The following is a 21389-nucleotide window of genomic DNA, read 5'->3' as shown; positions in this document are numbered from 1 at the left end:
GCACAGAGCATGTTCAAAATCATGTCTGTGTACAAGATGGAGCTTAGTGGGATTTAATACTTCAAGGATTAGTAAGACCTACACATCAGTCAGCCTCTGTCAAAACCAGCCCTACCTTCCTGAGGTGCATCTTGCTTGCTCGCCTCTCTCTCTCAGTAATCTGCCAGCTTCCTCTGCTTAGGGCGTCAGCAGAAAGGGTTAAAATGATCAAATCTTGTGTTTGGTAAGTAAGCCTGTTGTAGATCAAAAAGAAGAATCCTTAAAAAAATTAATAAAATCCCTGTTTTATTGGTAGACTTGACTTTCAGTAAAGTTTTTGAGATAATCCGAGTTTTGAAAGAGACATACTGAAATTCAGATATTTTAAGACAACCAGAGGCATTTGGTTTCAGGATAATAATAATGCAAGATTATAGACTTCAGAGTTCTTGAAGTTGATAAGTAACTGTCATAAAAGGACTTCAGGCAAAGATGATGATCTATTTCTTGTTGGTGCGATTGCCAAGCATGGCTTCTGTTTCAGGACTGTTTGCATGACTAATGCTTCCCTTTTATTCATGCTTCAGCCTGGTGAGCAGCAACAGCTCTGCATGGGTTCCTTTTCCTACACCCCATACCTTCCCGAACCTGCCTTTGTTTCCTCGAGACTTGCCTCAGGGTAACATCTTCCAGCATTAGCATTATGACAAAAAACATATTGCAGTTTGCACAGTAGTCATATAATGGTGTGAAACATCACTGACAGACTGTTTTGTAGAATGTGAAAAGAGCTGGCTTCAGAAATGTATTTAGGGAAAGCCTGGTCCGTTGCCAGCCATTTCATGCTCGTGCTGTTGCTTCTTCCAGTAGTTCAGCAGGAGCAGCCTTACTTGTTCCGAGGAACTCTCTTCCTGACAAAACATTTGATAGCTGCAGAAGAAATAATCTTGCAGCAGTATCAGCTGCCATATGAAATTGCAAAACTAAGTCTGTTTGCTTACATGACTCCCAGTGTGTGTGCATTACAGTGTTATATTTAAATTAAAATTTTCCAAAGTGAAAGGGAAGCTTTGGTGTACTGGTCAGTAACCCAATTCACAGTTCTAATAATTTTGTAATTTGCAGACAACAAGGTATTACGGAATTAAGCACTAGTCCTCCTTTTCACAGGGTAGTTTGGAGAAGATGAAGAGTCCTGATCTAAGTAGTTTCTCCCTGCAATGTCAGCCTCTTCTGCTTGCTCGGTTTATTTTACAGATTTTGATGTACTGCACTTGGATGCCGCAGCACATGTAGGGGACGACAATTTATATATGTATTTTCCCTCTGATGTCACAAATAGAGATGATCTGGTTTATCTGCACATACAGCTTTGTTAGTGTTGGCATGGGTCATCTGCAGAAGGATAACTATGTGAGAGGTAAGTTAGTCCAGGAGTTGCAGAGATTTTGCTTGATGTTTGGTCCGCAAGCAGACCTCTCTTGATCGTGAGACCTGTTGTATTTGTACGGCTTTTGTGTGTTCTCAGTGCTGCCGGCCACAAGCTTACACATGTAATATAACACATCAGTGCTGTAGGTTAGCAACAACAATCAATGTGGACTTAGGTTAGGGGGTTTATGTTGCTTGTGGCAGTGGTAAGGTATTTATATAATATTATAATTTTGGGGGTATGTTTTTATTCCATCTATGCAATGCTTGATGAATATTTTTCTACTCCTTTTGTTCTGATTACACAGCATTTTCTAGAAAGCCACAGTTAGTAAATTTTAAAATTACTCTATAAAAGGAATTACTAGTCATTCTGTAAATCCTTCAGATTAAATTCTGGCTCAATATGGAGTTTATCTTCTTATCTCTTCTATTACTAAGAAAGAATAAAAGAAAGTGTAGTTTAAGGAAACTGCCTTAATGTTTCACAGCATATAATCCAGTTTAATACTCCATTTTATATTGCTTCCTTATGTTTCACCTTTGATTGACCTTGAAGTTTACAGGTTCAAGTGGATATTAATGATCTTGGGAATAGCTAAAATAAACAGAACACAAAGGTGATGAGAACCCATAGCTCCCCAAACTATTCGTTGGACTGTGTAGTTTTGTTTTTACCACAGGAGAATGCTGTTCTGGCTGTCTATAATCAGATGAAACATTGTAGAAATGCTGTCTGTCTAAAGGATCATTGAATGTGACCATATCAGTTCATATATGTATATATGAACATATATATATAGAGAGAGAGAGAGTAAATGCTATTGCAAAAAAAGCTCTGAATGTTTTCTAAGAAATTTTTCACTTAGCAACTGTTCTAATATTAAGCTGATACAGAAATTCTGTATTACTAGTCTATGTAAATGGAATAGAATAAGAGGATTTATAAATTAATTTTCTTTTCAGATACTTTGTGTTGGTGTGTGCGCCTGCATTTGTGCTGACTTTTGTTATGGTAAAACACAGTCCACAGATTATTTTTGTGCTATCTATCTTGAATTGTTTTTCTATTTTGGTTTCATGCACACTGGTGTCATTGGTTTACACTATTACTCTTCGATATTGGAAGCGGCAATGAGTGGAGTTGCATTACTTTTCAATAACATCATTCCGGGCGCAGCTGTGTTGCCTCATCTATGTGGTTACTAGCAAGTAAAGTTGTTCTGTGTCATGGATGCTGAAGTATATGTTAAACTTTTTGGCTTTCCGAAGCCAAAAAACCTCTTGTATGTGTATCACAGCATATATATATATATAAAAAAATACGCCTATATTTAGATGAACATGAAACAGGACTGTGGTTAAGATGCTTGTCCTTACAAGTTTACATGATGCTTGGATTGAGGAAATGTTTGATAAAACTGAAGACAGTGGGTTTGGCAAGTGATGGTGGTTGACCACAGTCATCAGACTTGTGTACATATTCTATTTTATAAGTATGGCCATCTGTAACTTAGATATATGAATGAGCCAGAAAATGTAAATTTCTCTTTTGTTTTTTTATTTTTAAAAAAAAAAGGCAAAACGTAGAATGCTGTGTTACCGTTCACTTTTGTCAGGAGGATTTTTTCCCCTCTTTTTAATCAATTCCTGCTGTGAACTGAATCCTTGCCAGCTTTTTAATAATTAATTCTTAAATTTTATTGTAATTCAGTTCACCTGTGGGACCAAAAATATGTCAAATTTTAAGAGTCTGATTTACTGTCCATTATCTATGAAGGAGGGGAAAGGAATTCAGTGCCAAGCAAAGAGCAATAGGTAAACAGAGCAGTTGTGGGGCAGTTTGGGGTTGCCACGTTGGTTGTGTTTATAAGAACCTCCTGAATTGCTTGTTTTTAAGTTCTCCCATGCTCCACTGATAACAGGGAGCATATTTCTTCCTGGTTTGGAGTATAGTGGTCATGGTTTTATTGGAACACAATAGTTTATATGAAACATAGCGGTTTTGAAACTTAAAATTACGATGTTGTTTTAAAAGCTGTTTTGAGATAATTCTTTCACAATTCTTGTCTGTCTGAAATGAGCTTGTGATTTTGTGTATTCTCAGCATTTTTTAGACTTTTGCTACTCTGTCCGTGAAAACCCTGTCCTATACTTCATATGCTTCATTGTAAGATGAACCAAAACTTACTCCCTGGTGATGCTCAGTAACAAATTCAAAGAATACTTTCCTACTCCTGTTGGTTTTAGTTATTGGTCATGTCTGGTGAATCTTATTTTCTCTTCTCCTAACGGTAATTAACAGCCTGTTTTTTCAGCTGCATCTGAAAACAACTGCAAAATTTAAGTTTACTTGACCGGGTGTACAGCATTGCCCTGAAGTGTCAGTATCTGTAGGTATGCCTTAATGAAGCTAAATATAATAGCTTGAATATAATAACTTGCATATAATAATTGTTCCCTCTCTTATTGCTGTGTTCTAACCAACTTTCCCCTGGTGCACTGGACTGCATACCCTTCGTTTGTGAGCCGGAGCTTTCCAAGAGTAACCCCTGTGCTCTACCCGTTTGTTTGATGGCCACACTGAGTCACCTGTATGTGAAACCAGTAACAAAGGAAAACTTGGGCTGTATCCTGTGGAGCTGCCTGGCAGTCCCTCCCAGATGTCGAGGACTAGGCAAAGCAAGTTCTCTGCTTCCCAGTGTGGTTTGCAAAGTGATCCTGCATGTTGGGTCAGTATTACTGCCACAGGGGGGTCCATGCTAAGGTGAAAACAGGGGAGAGGAGGCAAAATATTACGGCGTTTTTGACTTCTAGTGGCAAATCGTGTCTTTTTATGAACAAGTCAACTGTATTAGTCCAATTAATCCTGTACCTTCCTGGTATGTATACTTGTATATTGAACAATATACAGTGAACTGACCAATAAACTCCTGATAAAAATGTGTTACTTCTAACTCTTATTACTTACAAATATTTCAGGTAGTCCAGAAGAGAATCTGTTGTAAAACTTTGTGGCTGATCATCAGCTCCCGTTTTTGCTCATATGCTTTAGTCTTCCTGGCTGCAAGCTGATTTACACCACCTTGAATATTATCTCAGAACTGCTTTTAAAATGCCTGACAGCTTCTGTTTTATCTGTCTGCTGTTTAAAAGAAGTTTTTTAAAATAAATTGGTGGCAAAAGGCTGTTAAGAATCTAGTCTATTTTTAACGATTTTTTTTTTCTGTATCTTAAGGATGAGTTTTTTTTTTAAATTAAAAATTTATGCTGCTTGTTTCTTGCAGAAAAGTAATCTAATTGTATAATTTGATAATGAATTTTTTTAACATCTTATAAATAATAATTTGGTCATATAGTCCTATGTTCCCTATAGGAGTATTTTAATAGTAGAGAAACATTTATCTACTAGGAAATACTCCTGGTTTGGACATAGTAAATAGCAAAGTATATCACCTAGGCAAGGCCTCTAGTTTTCTTTTTGGGAAAGTTCAATTGTTACAGGAACCAACAATATAGAAAATTCTCTTATGTGACCCTTCCTGTTGTAGGACTTGATTTATTTTTTGCTCAAATATCTCATGAAGTACTGAAATATCTTCTGAACTTTGCAGTGCACTTCAATTGACACATTAATTTCTCATAGCTTCTTCCATCAATTTTTGTAGTGTGATTATTACTTTAAAATTGCTGTTTGCAGTGTAGAAAAATGCAGCTCTCAAAACCTTATGCATTGTTGAGGCAGAAAAGTTGGTGTTTTAACAGCACTCCCCATGACCTTTAGTGAATCAATTGTTTTATCAATCAAATTATGCTACTATGAGTTAATTAATTAACTTGATCTTGATGTGACACAGCCTTCCTGGAGTACACGCAGAAAGGAGGGAGAGGAAAGAAGGGTCTGTATAAACACCACATGCAAAGGCTGAAGCTATCAGCCTGCCATTAGCCCTTTATCTAAGAGGCTCTTGGCATATAAATCAAACAATAACCTCTCTGTTTTGACTCGGTGCCAAAGTACACAGCCACAGTTGAGTCTAGAGCAGATTACATCCACCAAGTGGCTTGAGGGCTTGGAGTGAAACTGGGAAATAACCGTTAAATTATTCAGGAACACATTTATGTTCTTTAATGTTGGCTGTCGGTCTTTTTTTTTTTTTTTTTTTAGTTCCATTTGCATGTTCTAATCATAAAAACCAATACACAGAGGGCATTTTAACACACATCTAAGTGAGGATGTGAGAATAATCTTCTAAGCTGAATGGCTGTGAAGAGCTTGTTTTTTAAGAAGTTCTGTGTATTTGCCATGTTGCAATATTTTTACTAATCTATTGTGAGAGTGGTAATATCCAATGCTCCTCTGTGGTCTTCTGCAAGCACAATACCAAGATGACATTAGCTTTCCCTTTATCTTATTTTCTAAGGTTAGGATGGGTTGGAAAATAGTTCAAGTTCCCACTGTCTATGAGGCACATTTAATTAGGCTGAGCAGATTTGCCAACCATATACAATGTCCAACAGCAGAATTACAGTCTGCTGCTAAGAGCCATTTTAAAACTTCAAAAAGTTGTCATTTTATTCTCTTAGAAGTAGAAAGTATTAGTTCCTCCTGGGGATGTACAATTTACATTTACCTGAAAATAAACATTTTGGGGGTTTTTTGTTTTTCTTTGAAGAAAGCATTGCTGCATCTTCAGTTGAACACACGTTGGCTAGCCCATCGAGTGCACGCACTCGGGATGTGCACAAATACACAGCAATGCTAGAGACTGAAGTCCTGGAAATACTGATAGCTGTTTTTGTATAGAAGATTTTTGATAAATTATGTTAGAGCTGTTTGGTCACTTTCAGAAGGGTAAAATGAAGAGCAGCTTCTTTCTCCAAGCCCAGCTGTCCGGCAGCGCGGCGGTGCAGAGGTAGACTCTTCCCATCCCCACGGCATCCCTGCAGCATCCCTGTGGCGCGGAGCAGAGGTGGTTCAGGGGAGGCTGTTCCACATGTCGCTGTCGGCTCTTTCCAGTGGGGGCTGCTGTGCACGGAGTGGGGTGCAGTCGGGGACTTGGCTGCCCCCCTCAAGCGTGGGGCTGGCACGCATCTCCAGGAATGCGCAGTATATCCGGCGTAGCCTTGGCACAGCCTCCGCTCTCTCCGAAACAGCAGGGGAATTGGAGGAGGGAGGATGTCTCTCGATACGTGGCCCCTCGCTCCAGGCTTATAGCCAAATCGTTGCATCTTATCGCAGGCTTGTGCTTGTCTTCGGTTTATCAGTATTCAAATGACATATTGCCAGCAATAGATTTGTCCTTCGTAGTAACGGTCTTCTAACCACCCTGGTGGTGTTTTTTGAAGTGCTGTGCAGTTACTGTGGATGTTGCGTCTTCTTTAAATGAATGTGAGTTATCGCAAGGGATACGTTGGCAGTACACTTTTTTTTTTTTAGCAGTCGCTCAGTTTTGGGCAGCTTTGTGGGTATTAATGAAGCTCTAATTTAATCTTTACTGAATTTTTCCCTCCCTTCCTCTTGTGAAAATATACAGGTGCAGCTGAGCCGTAAAGCTATTATAGACATAAGGTGAAAGTTTTGCTGATACAGTAACCACAGAATCTGTCTCATGTTGAGACTATCACAATTTTCCTCCTGATTTTTTTTTTAAGCTGTAAAAGTACAAACATGACTACATTGTTACGCTGAAATGCTGTCATTTCAGCTGGTTAATTTTTGAAGCCCACTCACTGTTGTTTTCTGTCACTTATTCAGAGCCTGTGTCAGCGAGTTGCTCTTTGAAATCCCATGTCCTTTGCCAGCTGTAGAAATAACCATATTTGCTTATTCTTCCTTCCTTGACATCTTGCTTGTATGATGTCCTCTACCTGGTTACTCCCTGTTTCTGATGTAGGCTGTGCTTTTGCCTGTCCGCAAGCAGTTTAAAACCAAAACAAAACTGTACGAAGTCATCTTTTTCTTTCTTGATTTGAGCTACAGGAGATCTGGGAGGGAAACTGGATGTAGATACTGACTTCTCAATTTGGCCTTTGAAAAGGTTATGGAGGAGACTCTTGACCTGTTTTTCAGTAAGCCTGGGGACACGGCAAGGGCTGCATGTAACCGAAAGAAAAAGTTTGTTATGCCAGTGTTCTATAAGGAGAAAACAGGATGACCTGAATTTGTCCTGTTAGTCAAAGCAGTCCAGACAAAAATCCAGTAACAGATAATGTACATGTCAATTTTATCCTCCTTAACTGGAAATTAGATCATATGAAAATAATTTGCAATAGCTTGCCAGAGACTACAGATGTGGCTGATAATTTTGGTGATTATGGTATGCTGCTTGGACAAGAGTGTTTGACTTGTTTTCATTTGGTTAATTATACATCCTGATTGAAGAAATACATTGCCAAACTAATATTCTAAGTGCTAAGGGGGTTAAAAATGACCTATTGGTAGATAATCATAGATGAGGAACACTTAGTCATTGAGTGGACATATTTTCTAGTAGGGGCTTATTGCTTTTTGACCTTTTGCTCTTGAGCTGGAAGACCATATTTTAATAATTTATCAGTAATAGACAAGACCTGGATCAGTAAGGGAAGTAAATATCTTTCTGTACTGGTGGTGTGAAGCAAGAGGCATATCATTTCAGCCAAGCCTAAAATTGTGGTGTTGTGCATTGGACCCCCAGGGTAATAAGTGTCCCCAGGTTTCTGTCTTTGCCTTTAGGTTTGCATCTACTCTGAGAGTTTGTTCTCCATTGACTAGCGCTTGCTTTCACCTATTTCCAGACTACTACTTCCAGCTTGGTAATAGCACCTCCCAGTGCCACCAACCTCCCCTGTTCTCCCCAAATGCATTCAAAATGAGTAGCTTTGAGACTAAGCCTACAGGCAATCACGGATAGTGGCACTTTCTGTCTGTCAGATAACCTTGGCAGTATTGTCCTTGCAGGACTGGATCAGACCAGATCAAGAGAATAAGTTACAGTTATTTTAACAGATGCAAGATTAGGCATTTGTTTATCAACCTGTAAATGTCTAGATCAAGCAAATTAGTTCAGGGATCTGAGCTGTGTTTAAAAATTACCAACTTTTTCCTATCTGACTCAATGCATAGTCCCATACGGAAGGTGTTGCCACTGCTGAAAGGGGTGCCATGGGAATGAGAACAAGTTCTCCCACAGTCGGTGTTGCTGAAGCTAGCATGCCGTCACCAAAAGAACTGCTTACCAAACTGCACCCTTAATTCTGCTCAAGCCTTTGGCTTTTTCACCCTGGCATCTTGCTGCCAGTGAACAGCAGATTTCATTGAGTGGTCTTTCCTTTAGGTATTGTAAATTTGGGAAGCCAGCTAGTTAGCCACTTCACAGGTAACTTGTTCTATTCTTGATTTTTATTTTTATTTTTCTGTCTCTCCTATCTTTAAAGAAAGAGTCTGGAGGTTGCAAATCAGAGCTGCTTTGAACCACCTGCAGCTATCTTTGGTCACCATAGAACATCCGAGTCTTTCTGAACTGCTTCTCATTAGCACCTGTTTCCTGGCACTATTGCCAGGTGGTGTATCATTTTAGGATTCATATAGATTATGGGTCTGATGATTTTGTCCTTTTTCCCCTCTTTGTCTTCATGATTCAGCTTTGAAAAGGCATGCAAATACCAGAAGTAGGGAAGCTGCATCTTTTAGTTGTCTAGATTTCTCCCTCTTCCTTTATAACCTTTTTTGTTGTGGTTTTAAAGTCCAAATTATATGCAGTTAAATTTTAATTAGTTTTGGAACAGAGAATGCTCATTAAAAAAAGTGACATTTATGTATGAGGGGAAGGGAGAAATTTGCAATTATCAGATGTCTGTCAAAAACCTTGCTTTATCTATATTGAATGGTATATATAGCTGTGTCTAACAGGGCTTTTCAAAGACTTCAGCCTTATCTCTGGTCATAATTCTAATTTGTCTACCAGATAACTGCTACACTTGTTTTTATTATATTCTGTTTTCTGAGATTGCTTCTTGATTATGGACTATGACCATAATGATAAAAGGAGGGGACAGGGTATCAAAACCTGTGAACAAAACTCTAAGCTTGTTGTTGAAACTGGTTGATGGCAGAAGCCCCTGAATTTTAGTGCTCTCTTCTCTTCGTCAGGCTTGCTGTGCTCTGCAAAATATTTATAATAGAGATGCACAGAAGTGTGCACTGTAATATTTACCTATTTGTTGTGACATTTATTTTCTTAAGCAAAACAACATGATTCAAACAATCTCTTTAAAGGTTTTGTACTGCATAAAATATTTTTTTAAAAAAAATCTACTTAGTTTCAGAAAACGACTTTCAGAGTGCAGTGGTTCACTAGATAACGTGTAAAATCAGTAAATAATCCTTGGGAAGTCAAGGAATGCAAGAGGAAGGAGAAATTTGAATGGGTACTGGATCCCGTACAAATCACTGATTACAGCACCAGTGCCATCGGATTAGGGCATTTGGACGAAAGCAGAGGAACTGCAGATGGGAAAAAGAGGAGGGGAAGGGCACCATGACAAGAGCTGGAAGGCAGTCGCAGACAAATGTCTCACCAAAAGGGGAAGATAAGATAATATTGTTTCCGAGTGTTAGAAATCTCTAAAAGGAAAATGTGGTAACTTCTCAGATCAGGCAAGAGGCAACACCAGAGCCCTGTACTGCGTCCTGCTGACTCATCCCCAGCAGTCACTCCTGTCTCGTCATTGATGAAGTTAAAGAATGGACAGTTGTTCAAAGCAAAAGCCCTTCAGAAGGTGTAATAGAGGGAGAGCGGGGGAAAATCTTTTCAGCAGAAAACACACAAGTACTTTTGTTGCTCTTTTTCCCTATCATATTTCAAACAAAAAATGTCTTGAATGTGGGAACTGTTGCTTTCTGTGGATTGACCTAGTCAGTTGGTTATGTATGTGAGCTATTAATATATATTGATCTCATCCTGTCTATATATTGTTCTATATATGATACCTAAACAACTAGGTATTCTGCAAAGCAGTGGGAAAAAAAATGTCTACAGAAACTCAGTGGATTACACAGAGATCCAAGCATACAGGAGTGTGGTTGACCCCCATCTGCTTTTAGGCTGTACCACAGTTGTTTTGCTTTTTGCTATTTTTGGTGTGCTAAAGCAACCCTCAGGGATTGTGCAAATTTAGGTCCTTGGGATTAAAGAAAACCTACTGTGGCTAAAGGAGGAAGAAAGTTTACAAAGCAAAAAGCAAACCTCCCCCTCCTCCCCACCATTTTTTTTAGTGCATTAGTATGATTCATTCTTACTTTTTTTTTTTTTTTTTTAGTTTAAAATAATTAGTCTGTTATTTTGGAGGTTTTTTATTGTTTAAACTAGTAGCAAGTAGAAGTACCAACTAAAACAGGGACTTGTAGTAGTGATTATACAAGTATAGTATATGTTGCTTTCAAAAACCTTGCTGGAGTGATCAATAGTGAAAAACCTTGATAGGAGTGATCAACACGTGGTGTGGAAGGGGGGAGCAGCAAGCAAGGAAAATAGGTAGAAAAGTGGTGCAATCTTATCACGTACATTCTGACTTTTACTGAGGTCTATAGGTGCTTTTGGGATGAATTTTCCACGCTTTACTATTTGCTAAATATCTTTATGAAGTATAGGAGTGAGAAAGATGAGACTACAAAAACCTGTGCAAAATTCAGGAGACTTTTATTTTAGCTTCCTTATCTTGTTTGTTTTCCTTTGTTTTAAAGTCTTAGCTCCTGGTGTCTGTGTTTATGTGAGACTCTGCTCATATTCACAGTGATGAAGAGAATTGGGAAAATGAGGACAGGTTAAAATCTTAGAAAACAGAAGCTTGACTTTTCGTTTTAAAACTAGCTTCCTGCTGGTTTAGGCCTGATTCCTGACTTCTATAGATTTTTATTTGGAGCTGCGTATTTAGGAAGGGATTAGTTAACAGGCAAAGCGGTGGCCTCTTGCAATCCAAACCTCAGACGCGCTTGTAAATGACAGTGAGACATACCCTGTGAATGTGATGTGAACAGGATCAACAGGCTGCGTTTAAAAGTGATGCTGGTGGGTAGGACTGAATCATAATAATTGAGCAGATAGTCTGTAAAAATAGCATACCCAAGGATTCATTACTTAAGGGAGATGGTGTTGAAGCATCTGGTTGCGTTGGAAATCTCTTTCTTATTTCTTGCACTATCATATGTTATAAATCAGCATGCTTTTTCTTGTGAGGAATCCCCTTGGAGCTGCTGCCCATGAACAGTGCACAGCATCAGTGCTCAGATCACACTTGGCAATGGAGTAGAGGGAGCTGCTGCAGATGCCCGAGCTGTTTTGGGATGTGCTGCCCCTTGCCTCCGTTCCTGGAGGAAGGTCAAGTGGCACTATGTGAAAAAGACATGGAAAGACTGTGTCAGGTCATCCGATTTTTCCTTTCTTAAAGCATGGCAATAGGATGAAATTTGCTCTTCCTAGTCATTTGTGGTTTGTTCAGAAGAAGGGTAACTCAACCTTCTTTGCACGGTCCTTCCACCCATGCAGGCCTTGACAGAGGATGTGGGCTCCTGGAATGACAGAAGTGGGGGTTGGCGACCCTCTTACCTGGTTCGGGAGATAGCACGGATCGCTAAATACAGCCCTGCCGATGCAGCAGAGCGTAAGCACAGCTGCTCTGTAACGGGTATCAAATGAATTGTTGGGGTTTTTTATTTTCCGTGAAACAATGCTTGTTTTGGCATGTTTATAAGCATGTTGTAAATGACATCAAAACATACTTAGAGTTAAATGTCTCCTGAGGAAAAACCAGAGGGAAGCTTCTTCTTTAAAACAGAAAATAAATTTAAAAAACCCAACACAGTTAATCCCAATGTGTGGCTTTAGCCCCAGGCAAGGGTTTTCCCCCCCTTCTCCTCCCCCTCCCTACGGAGAAAACACTGAATTCATTCCCAACAGCAACAAATGCAGTGTCCTGGAGGAGAGAGAAGACTGACAGGGAACCGAGTGCAGATGAGCCACACAAATTCCTAATTTAAGCTTAGCAACAGCAACAATAAAAAGGAAATCTGTAAATACAGAAATCGTAGGGACAGTTGCATTCTGCTGTGGATTATTCTTTTCATGTAAAGAGAATCCATGAAACCCAACGTGATGGTAGTTCATCAAATCATACCAACAGCCTTCAGCATTGGAAGTATTGGCTTTGGGATTTAAACTCTCACGGGGAAGTTAGAGCCCATCCTTTCCATAGCTTTTTGGTAACTAAAGAAGTTTGGACTGTTCCTAATATTCCCATGGTTCAACAGTAGTGGTTACTTTGAGGCTGACATGCTTATTTATTATATGTGAATTCTAATGCTTTATAATTGGTAGCAAAAAATTCCGGATTTTTTTTTTCTGTAAAACCGTAGCAACTGTTCCACTAAGAAAAATACAGCTTTTATATCACTTTATTTTTGCTTGTATCCTGCCCACCTCAGAGAAGTTACTAAGTAGAAGCACTCATCTTAAAATATAAATGTTGTCTTAAGCTTACTCCATTATTCAAGCCATGTTTAGTGTAACCCTGTCATTTTCTTATAGTGATCCAGCTGCCAAAGCTCTCTGGGAGTCCTTCATGAACCTCAAACAAAAGGAAGCTGTGATGGAGGCTAGGAGACACCTTGTGGAGGCTGCGAGCAGAGAAAACTTACCTATTAAGATGAGCATGGGTGAGTAGTGTGACGTACCCTTCCCTACAGAGTGGTAACGTGAAAGATGATGTCAGCTCCTTTTCTTCCACTTAACCCTCTCGAGGAAAACTCATCCCCATCCTTGGCCCATCCCCATGCTTGTCAACGATTTCAGGTGAGCATCGTGGCTGCTGTAGGATCTTTCTGGTATATAAGTGAGAGGCAAGTGTTTTCTTTTAAATACAACAACCTTAAAAAGATGGAGAGCAGTGGTGAAGCAATGGAGTTCTATGAAGGAGGGTGTTAAAGGCATGCAAATGGTTAGCAGTGCTGCTTGTCTTTATTCTGCAAAGCGTGAGAATTTGGGTATTCTTAAAAAGTCAGCAGGATTTGTGTCCTGGAAGCAGGAATTGTAAATAGCAGCTGATCTGATGAAAGTTGTGCAGATCTTGGATATGATTACATTATATAGGTAGTGATTATATTACATAGGTAGTGAGGTTTATGTGAAGTAAGTCTGCCTGGCTCAAGAGAGTTTAAGCTGAAAACCATGTCTAAGCACTCTTGAAACCTGAATTCTTCAAAATATTAGAGATACAGAATATAACATAATGACTTTCAAGAGCTCTTTTAGAACCTCATTCTCAGTATATACCATATTCGGAGAAATGCAAGAACTGATATCATATTAGGCTTATAAAAACAATGATATTGCTCAATACCGCACTAATTTTTTTGCATTTTGTGTACTCTAAAGAGTATTTTATGCTGAACTTTTCATCAAGAGAGAAAGGTCCTCACAGAATAAGAGAAGTAGGCTTTTATCTGGGATTCCAGAGTAAACTGCCAAGATATTGTAGAAGAATTAGATGTACAGCCAACTCATGAACTCTTAACAACTATAACATTTCATATATTGTATAGTCTTTACAAATACCTACAGCATACATTTAGTAGATTATTAATCAGAAATACTAGATCTGTGCAACAGTAATGCTGTAAGCTGTTTTAAAGAAATGGAAAAGGAGCAGCTGTGAGAGGGCTATTACAAATTTGTCTGAAGGAAGTAAGGCACAGTAAACGATAAAAACTTGTTTAAGATTTTGCTGTTAATGTGTGTCTGAGTATTCACCATAATACTATTAAGAAGCCCCACTGTTTTTCTATTTCATGTTTTTTAAAAAAAAGAAAATCATTAATGTTGATATTCAACTTTGTTTTAAAAGTAATTACTTCCTGTCTTTGAGACGTACTGATCCATCTACCACCTTTGCTGCTTTGTGTGAATGATTAGATCAGACACCTTTTCCTCTGTGTCCCCTTCCCATGGTATCAGTGAAGGCTGCAATAACCTTGTTTTTAATCACATTAGCTTACACTTACTGATGGCAGCCTGAACATCTGACATATGTGGACCCAATATAGTTCTGTGTAAAAACATTTAAGAGTGGATGGTGAAACAAATTTCTGGCACTATCATTCTTGAGACTTGTTTTTGTTTGGAGGATGCAATATAGATTGAATTGTAGCTATAATCTTTATAGGAATTTGTTATTTACTTTCTGAATTGTGTTTTTATCTTGTACTAGAATCATAATCCGTTTTTAATTTTATAGTTAATTTTGTAGTTGAACTTCAAAGGGAGAAACAGAATTCGAGGCAGCCCTGTAAATGATAAACAGGGATAAAATGAGGAACAAGGAAAGGAGGGCACTACAGTCACAAAAATCAAAACTTCTCATTGAGCATAAATGCAGAAAGCCTGAAACTCCTTCCCAGACATCACATTGTCCAAAGACACATATTTATTACTGACATTTTAGAACAGATCTGCATCTTTACAGTTCATCAGCCATCGTGCTACAGAACATCTTAACACTCTGTAGGGAAGCTGGAAATTATGTTGTGTATCAATTGCTGCTTTTCTGAGAAGGAAAAATTCTAGTGGCCTGTTCAGGTCCCGATTGCTGTGTTTAGTTGAAAGGCTCCTTGCTTCCACTGCGGCTGTGATATGAGGCAACGCTGGCTGGAGAGAAGGGAAATGCACTCTTTCTGCTCTGTGCTTGTAAGTGAGTTTTTATTATTTTACCTCAGGTTCTGCCTGTATCGGAAGATCTTGGTGGATTGCACACTGGTTTTCCCAACACTTAGGATATTTTCTGAGGGTTTTTTTTTTTATGGCCCTAATATTAAATGTCAGAGAGTTTATTCTAGCATGAAAGTTGCCTCTTACTCTCTTTACCAAGACCAGCTGTGTCAGATGGTAAGAGTATTTTCCTTACTACTATTTTTTCGCTTCTTTTTCCCCCTGGAAATAGGAGTGAATTACATTTGAAAGCAAAGTTTTGAATTCCATTTGGTGTAGCCGAGCCCTCCTGCAGTGGCCACCTGCCTGAAAAACTGCATCACGTGTGACACTGGCAGCACGGGAGCTCTGTGCAGCGATAAGAAACTCGATCCCATCCTGTTTCTGTATTTTCAGTGCAAGGAAAATAAATTCTGTTGTTTTCTGGACTTTGAAAGGCTTCTTATTATTCGGAGGTGTGCGTGTGCTTGCCCACGTTTCCCATGCAGCTAATGTGCCTGACGCCTGGCTTTCCTCTTTCTCTGCCTGGCTGCATGTGGCAGGAGCTCTGACAGTTGTGGGAGGACACACAGCCCAAGATTTTGCTTTCTGATGTCTTTTGAATGTGTCCTCCTCCTCCTGAGGGGGAGGGACAGTAGGAGAACTGTAGAAGAGGACACGTCTTCTCCCCAACATCCCCAAATGTCTGCAGGCCACTGGGAACTCCATCTTCTCCCATTGAAATGGGCAGGGGTGGAGAGAAGAGAGGAGTTCTGAGGAAGAAGAAAGAGGAATAAAGGAAATCAACAATTTTGGCCACATCTTTTGAGCTGAGTAGATTGGAGTGCTGCTTTCAGGTGCTCTTGATTTGCACATTCATTTTATTAATTGTATCAAGGAAAGTGGTAGTGGGGATGTCTGGAAGTCCTGTTGACTGTTTTGAAGGATTCAGTGTAGAAAGAAGGTGGCTGAAGATAGGATAAGCAGAGCTGGCCACGTTTTGTTGAACGTTTTCGTGGATGGACTCTTGGAGCAAGCCCAGTTTCAAATTTAAGACCAGGTCCATGACACTTGTAAATAGAGCAGAATTCTCTCCTTCTTCTGTAGCCATCTCATACTCAGGTTTTCAGGTGGGCCATTAAATGGTCTTATACGACCTTCAGGGAAGATTTGCATTTTTTCTTTTCTTCTTCCATTTATGTCTGAGGAAAGTGCGTATTTTATCTGTCATTTTACTTTGTGAGTAAAAGAACTACATTATTGTTACAAATTTCAGCAAGTGACACAGTAAGCTGTTCAGAAAATCCTAATTCTTTTTTAAAGAAGAATTGCAAGTCTTGGGAAACCGCATCACAGAGGGAGACAAAGTGCCAAGTGATGGTCCATAAAACCAACTAGAACTCAAAACTGTGGAGCTCCTCTGTCCTTTGCTTACGGAACAAAACCTGAGCTGTATAGCTATGCAGCATATTTGATTTTCTGAGGTCAGCCCTGGAGAAGGCAGGCAAAGCACTGTGCAGAATTCCAGCCAGCATAAAGGCTTTACGTGTGGTACATCCGGTTTACTTATTGTTTAATCCGTTCCATCCATAAATACATAACATGGGTATATGGGTTTTGAAGATGTAATTTCCTGTGGGTTTTAGTAATGCTGCCAGTATTGGCTTTTGGGGAGTATTTGTTTGGTATTGCTTATTGTGGGCATGCTGACATTGAGACCCTTCCTTACAGGATGCTGTGAATGCACTGAAACCATGTTACTAACATAGTAGTTACATCTAAGTTTTGCCTTAACCCTTTCAGCTAGATACATTTCCCAAAGCAGTATGTATTTGCATGTAAACAAGTGGAGCTGTCTTTTGCTAGAAGTCCATTTTAAATAAAGAGGCGTTAAAATATTCCATATATATATACACACACACACTTTAAAAAAAAAACCAAACCAACAAACAATGCTTTTTAAGAACTACATCAGCTCCATTTTGCCTCTGAGGCAGTTGCATTTGTGTTTTGGATACCCAAGTGAATGCTGATAAATATCTTGGGAAGATAAATATTTGCCAAGTTCTGGTCAGATATCCCATTGTGTAGGTGTACATTATTTTGGCATAATAAAAATCCTGGCATTTAAAGAAATTTATTTTATTTACAGAATTAAGTCTTATTTTGAAAAGCTCTTTGGAAGACAGTTTAGAAGATCGTCGGAATAGCTTTTTGGTGAGATTTATAGCATTGTGCTAAATTCAAGTGAGATTGTAAATACTGGAAAGGGATTACTTCTGCTCAGCTCTTAAAGGAAGTGACTGTAAGGAGTTCTGCTCTGAGGCAGCAGCCTGACTTACAGTACAGCGGAAAGGTTGCTGTTTTTTCCATTCCTCTACTTCCCATTCCCTTCTTCAAAGGTCTGATGCATATCTTAATCATCTTCTGAATGTGGCAGCCCATGAATCTCTTGTTGAAAGCTTTGCTATTAGCATAGCATTTGGCAGTGGTAAAAACTTTGCTACAAATGTTCTTTTGTGGCTTTAGAAACACCCTTGCTCTTCTGTTTGAAAAGAGCACAGTAAACCTTGATTGAGTCTGAATTCCTTTATTGTGTCTTTTTACTGGCATGGAGACTGATAAAAGTCGAAATGCTGGTATAGTAACAGAAACAAAGTGCAATGTGCTGTTACACAAGCTCTTGTTAGCAGAAGAAAAGCCTTTTGGTTGCTTTCCATTTGAACTGTACAAATACAGTTTTAAAAATCAAGCTTACTACAAAATTAGGAAAGCCTCAGGCTTTGTGAAGTAAAGAGTACTGTAACTTTTTCAGATGTGCTGGTTTGCATGGGTTGAATTGAACTCTAAAATTTGTTTGGGTAGAAATGGGAAGACCCTGAAATTTTAGCCTGGAGATATGAAATAACATTTTGAGTTAGAAAAGTACCTTAAAATGGACAGGAAAACATAGGTGAATACCTTATCTAAAAACATAAAGAAAATAAAGAACATAAAATGTGCAGGTTTTTTTTTTTAATGAAAAGTTGCATTGGACTGTTACAGTGTTTAACATGCTATTTATTCTTGACAAGATCAATGTAAAAATATTCAAGATTCAATACCATCAATTCCTGGAATAAACTCTAGGGATAAAAACTACCCACTAAGGAAATGAGCTGTAATAAAGTAGATAAGTACATACATAACTTTCCACATAAATCAAGTCTGATCTCAGTTATCTAAAATCCACCCTGGCCAACCATTAAGATAATTCTGTGATAGAGATAAGTAGTGAGACAATGTCAGTCTGGAATTGAGGTCCTTGCAAAGGAGGAGAAGGCAGATCATCATTGCAGGGCTCAAAGCGGTCTGCGGGGTGTTTGAATCCCTTCTGCAGCACGTCTCTGGGTAAGTGATGGGTACCTCGATAACAGCTGGGCTTGGGAGACACTATGGCTCCCCGTTATGCAGAGAGGAGATCATATTGTAGGCTGGTTCTTGGGATGTTTCTGTACATTTCTCTGTTGCCTGCTTATTTGGTCTCTAAACCCATTGGGAGAGCAAGCTGCATAATCAGTGAGGCAGCAGCCAAAGTCTCCCTCCAGGCATCCTCATAAAGCGGGAGGCTTCCCATACCAACTCAACTGAGACAGTCCTGCCTTAGCCCGAGGAGTCCTGAATTCCTGACGGTGGGTCTCACAGTGCTGCTCCAAGGGCTCACTGGTCTTCTCAGGGCATTTTTCCAAGGAGATGGGACGCTGCTTGTTTCAGACCTGAACTCCTTTTGGGCAGGAGTGTTGATCTGCTCAAGGGTAGGAAGGCTCTGCAGAGGGACCTGGACAGGCTGGATCGATGGGCCGAGGCCAACTGTATGAGGTTCAACAAGGCCAAGTGCCGGGTCCTGCACTTCGGCCACAACAACCCCAGGCAACGCTACAGGCTTGGGCAAGAGTGGCTGGAAAGCTGCCCAGAGGAAAAGGACCTGGGGGTGCTGGCACGTGAGATGGCAGTGTGCCCAGGTGGCCAAGAAGGCCAATGGCATCCTGGCCTGTATCAGAAATAGTGTGGCCAGCAGGAGCAGGGAGGTGATCATGCCCCTGTACTCGGCACTGGTGAGGCCGCATCTCGAATACTGTGTTCAGTTTTGGGCCCCTCACTACAAGAAGGACATGGAGGTGCTGGAGCGTGTCCAGAGAAGGGCAACGAAGCTGGTGAAGGGCCTGGAGCACAAGTCTTATGAGGAGCGGCTGAGGGAACTGGGGTGGTTTAGCCTGGAGAAAAGGAGGCTGAGGGGAGACCTTATCACTCTCTACAACTACCTGAAAGGAGGTTGTAGCGAGGTGGGGGTCGGTCCCTTCTCCCAAGTAACAAGCGATAGGACAAGAAGAAATGGCCTCAAGTTGCGCCAAGGGAGGTTTAGATTGGACATTAGGAGAAATTTCTTTACTGAAAGGGTTATCAAGCATTGGAACAGGCTGCCCAGGGAAGTGGTTGAGTCACCATCCCTGGAAGTATTTAAAAGACGTGTAGATGAGGCGCTTAGGGACATGATTTAGTGGGCATGGTGGTGTTGGGTTGATGGTTGGACTCTATGATCTTAGAGGTCTTTTCCAACCTTAATGTTTCTATGATTCCTTCCATTGTGCAGCCTGAATCATGAGCAGGCGGTTCCTGAGTTAAATTAGTCTGCTCTTTGCCTCATCAAAAATAACAGAAGTCCTGCAGTGTGGGACTATCTAGCCAAGCGGATTTGGTTTTTCCAGCCTGTTGCAATACCAAGTTCCTGATTTCTCCCTGTAGTGCAACTAAAAATGTAGTCTTGACCTGAAGCAAATGTTCCCAATCTCAGTGATGGTCAATATAGCAGATGTTTTGTTGCATCACTCACCCCCGGAGGCAGGAAGGCTTTTTGCTTCTCAGAGTCCTAAATGTTTTTGAAGATTTTGAAGTGTTTCTGAAAGTTTTGGATACATTCCTATTTGGGGGGCTTCTGTATAGGCCTTTGCATTCCCAGGGAAAGGCTCTTTGAGTATAGTGGGGTCAGGCTTTCCCTGATAACTCTTGATGAAGATGGTCTTTCTGAATAGTCATTACCACATTGAGAACCGTAGAAAGAAATGAGTGTTATGGCTGTTTCACCTTGCAGTATTACAGCGGTGTCGTGGTTTAACCCTAAGGACCACACAGCCGCTTGCTTGGTGAGATAGGGGAGAGAATCGGAAGGGTAAAAGTGAGAAAACTCGCGGGTTGAGATAAAGACAGTTTAATAGGCAAAACAAAAGCCGCGTACGCAAGCAAAGCAAAACAAGGAATTCATTCACTACTTCCCATGGCAGGCAGGTGTTCAGCCATCGCCAGGAAAGCAGGGCTCCATCACATGTGACCGTTACTTGGGAAGACAAACGTCATCACTCCGAATGTCCCCCCTTCCTTCTTCTTCTCCCAGCTTTATATGCTGAGCATGACGTCATATGGTATGGAATATCCCTTTGGTCAGTTGGGGTCAGCTGTCCCAGCTGTGTCCCCTGCCAGCTTCTTGTGCACCCCCAGCCTTCTCGCTGGTGGGGTGGTGTGAGGAGCAGAGAAGGCCTTGACTCTGTGTAAGCACTGCTCAGCAGTAACTAAAACGTCTCTGTGTTATCAACACTGTTTCCAGTACAAATCCAAAACGTAGCTTCATACTAGCTACTATGAAGAAAATTAACTTTATCCCAGCCAAAACCAGCACAACCAGGATGAAGTTCAGGGTTTCGACCCTGTTGAGAATGGTCAGAGTGTTTGCCTAACTAAACAGATCCATCTTCTGATAGTCATCTGTTTTGCCAGTCTAGGAGAGAGATGTTGCTCCAAGCTCCAGATGTGCAGAGTGTGTAGCCTTCTGCTGTTTTTCTTAAGCAACTAAACTTTTCAGGTCTTCTCTGCAACTGATTAGGTGTACCAAAGGCTGAAGGATACTGATATTCCTGCCAACAAAGTTCTCTGTTTTTCAGGAGATGTGACAAAATAGCTGAGATGGAGAGGTGTTCAGGAGCGGAACAGTTTGTTTTTCATCAGTGTCATTGCATTTGTGTGTAGTGTTGCTTAGAAGCATCACCAGCTGAGGAGCCATCTTTGCACTAATCATTATGCTGAATTCAGCAAAGTGGTCTGCCAGTTCATTTTTTCAGTCTCACCTGCCGATACACAGCAGAGCATCCTCGAGAGCACAAAACAATTGCTCTAAAGAGAAAACAAACATACCTTAGAATAACTGGAACTATGTGAGGCGTGATGTCC

At 40.2% G+C, this 21389-nt stretch overlaps 1 protein-coding gene across 2 annotated transcripts in view; it reads left to right on the top strand.

Moving 5' to 3' along the window:
• Nucleotides 1–21389, top strand: part of SCFD2 (sec1 family domain containing 2) — a 206305-nt gene that overhangs the window by 21563 nt on the left and 163353 nt on the right. For both annotated transcript variants that reach the window (XM_075149081.1, XM_075149080.1), the window contains exon 3: nt 12978–13105. In XM_075149081.1, coding sequence (XP_075005182.1) covers nt 12978–13105 — 128 coding nt within the window. The remainder of the gene's footprint in view (nt 1–12977; nt 13106–21389) is intronic.

This window comes from Calonectris borealis, chromosome 4 (genome assembly GCF_964195595.1).
Source record: "Calonectris borealis chromosome 4, bCalBor7.hap1.2, whole genome shotgun sequence".
In the NCBI taxonomy this organism is placed as follows: Eukaryota; Metazoa; Chordata; class Aves; order Procellariiformes; family Procellariidae; genus Calonectris; species Calonectris borealis.
This window is presented reverse-complemented; position numbering and strand designations above follow the sequence as displayed.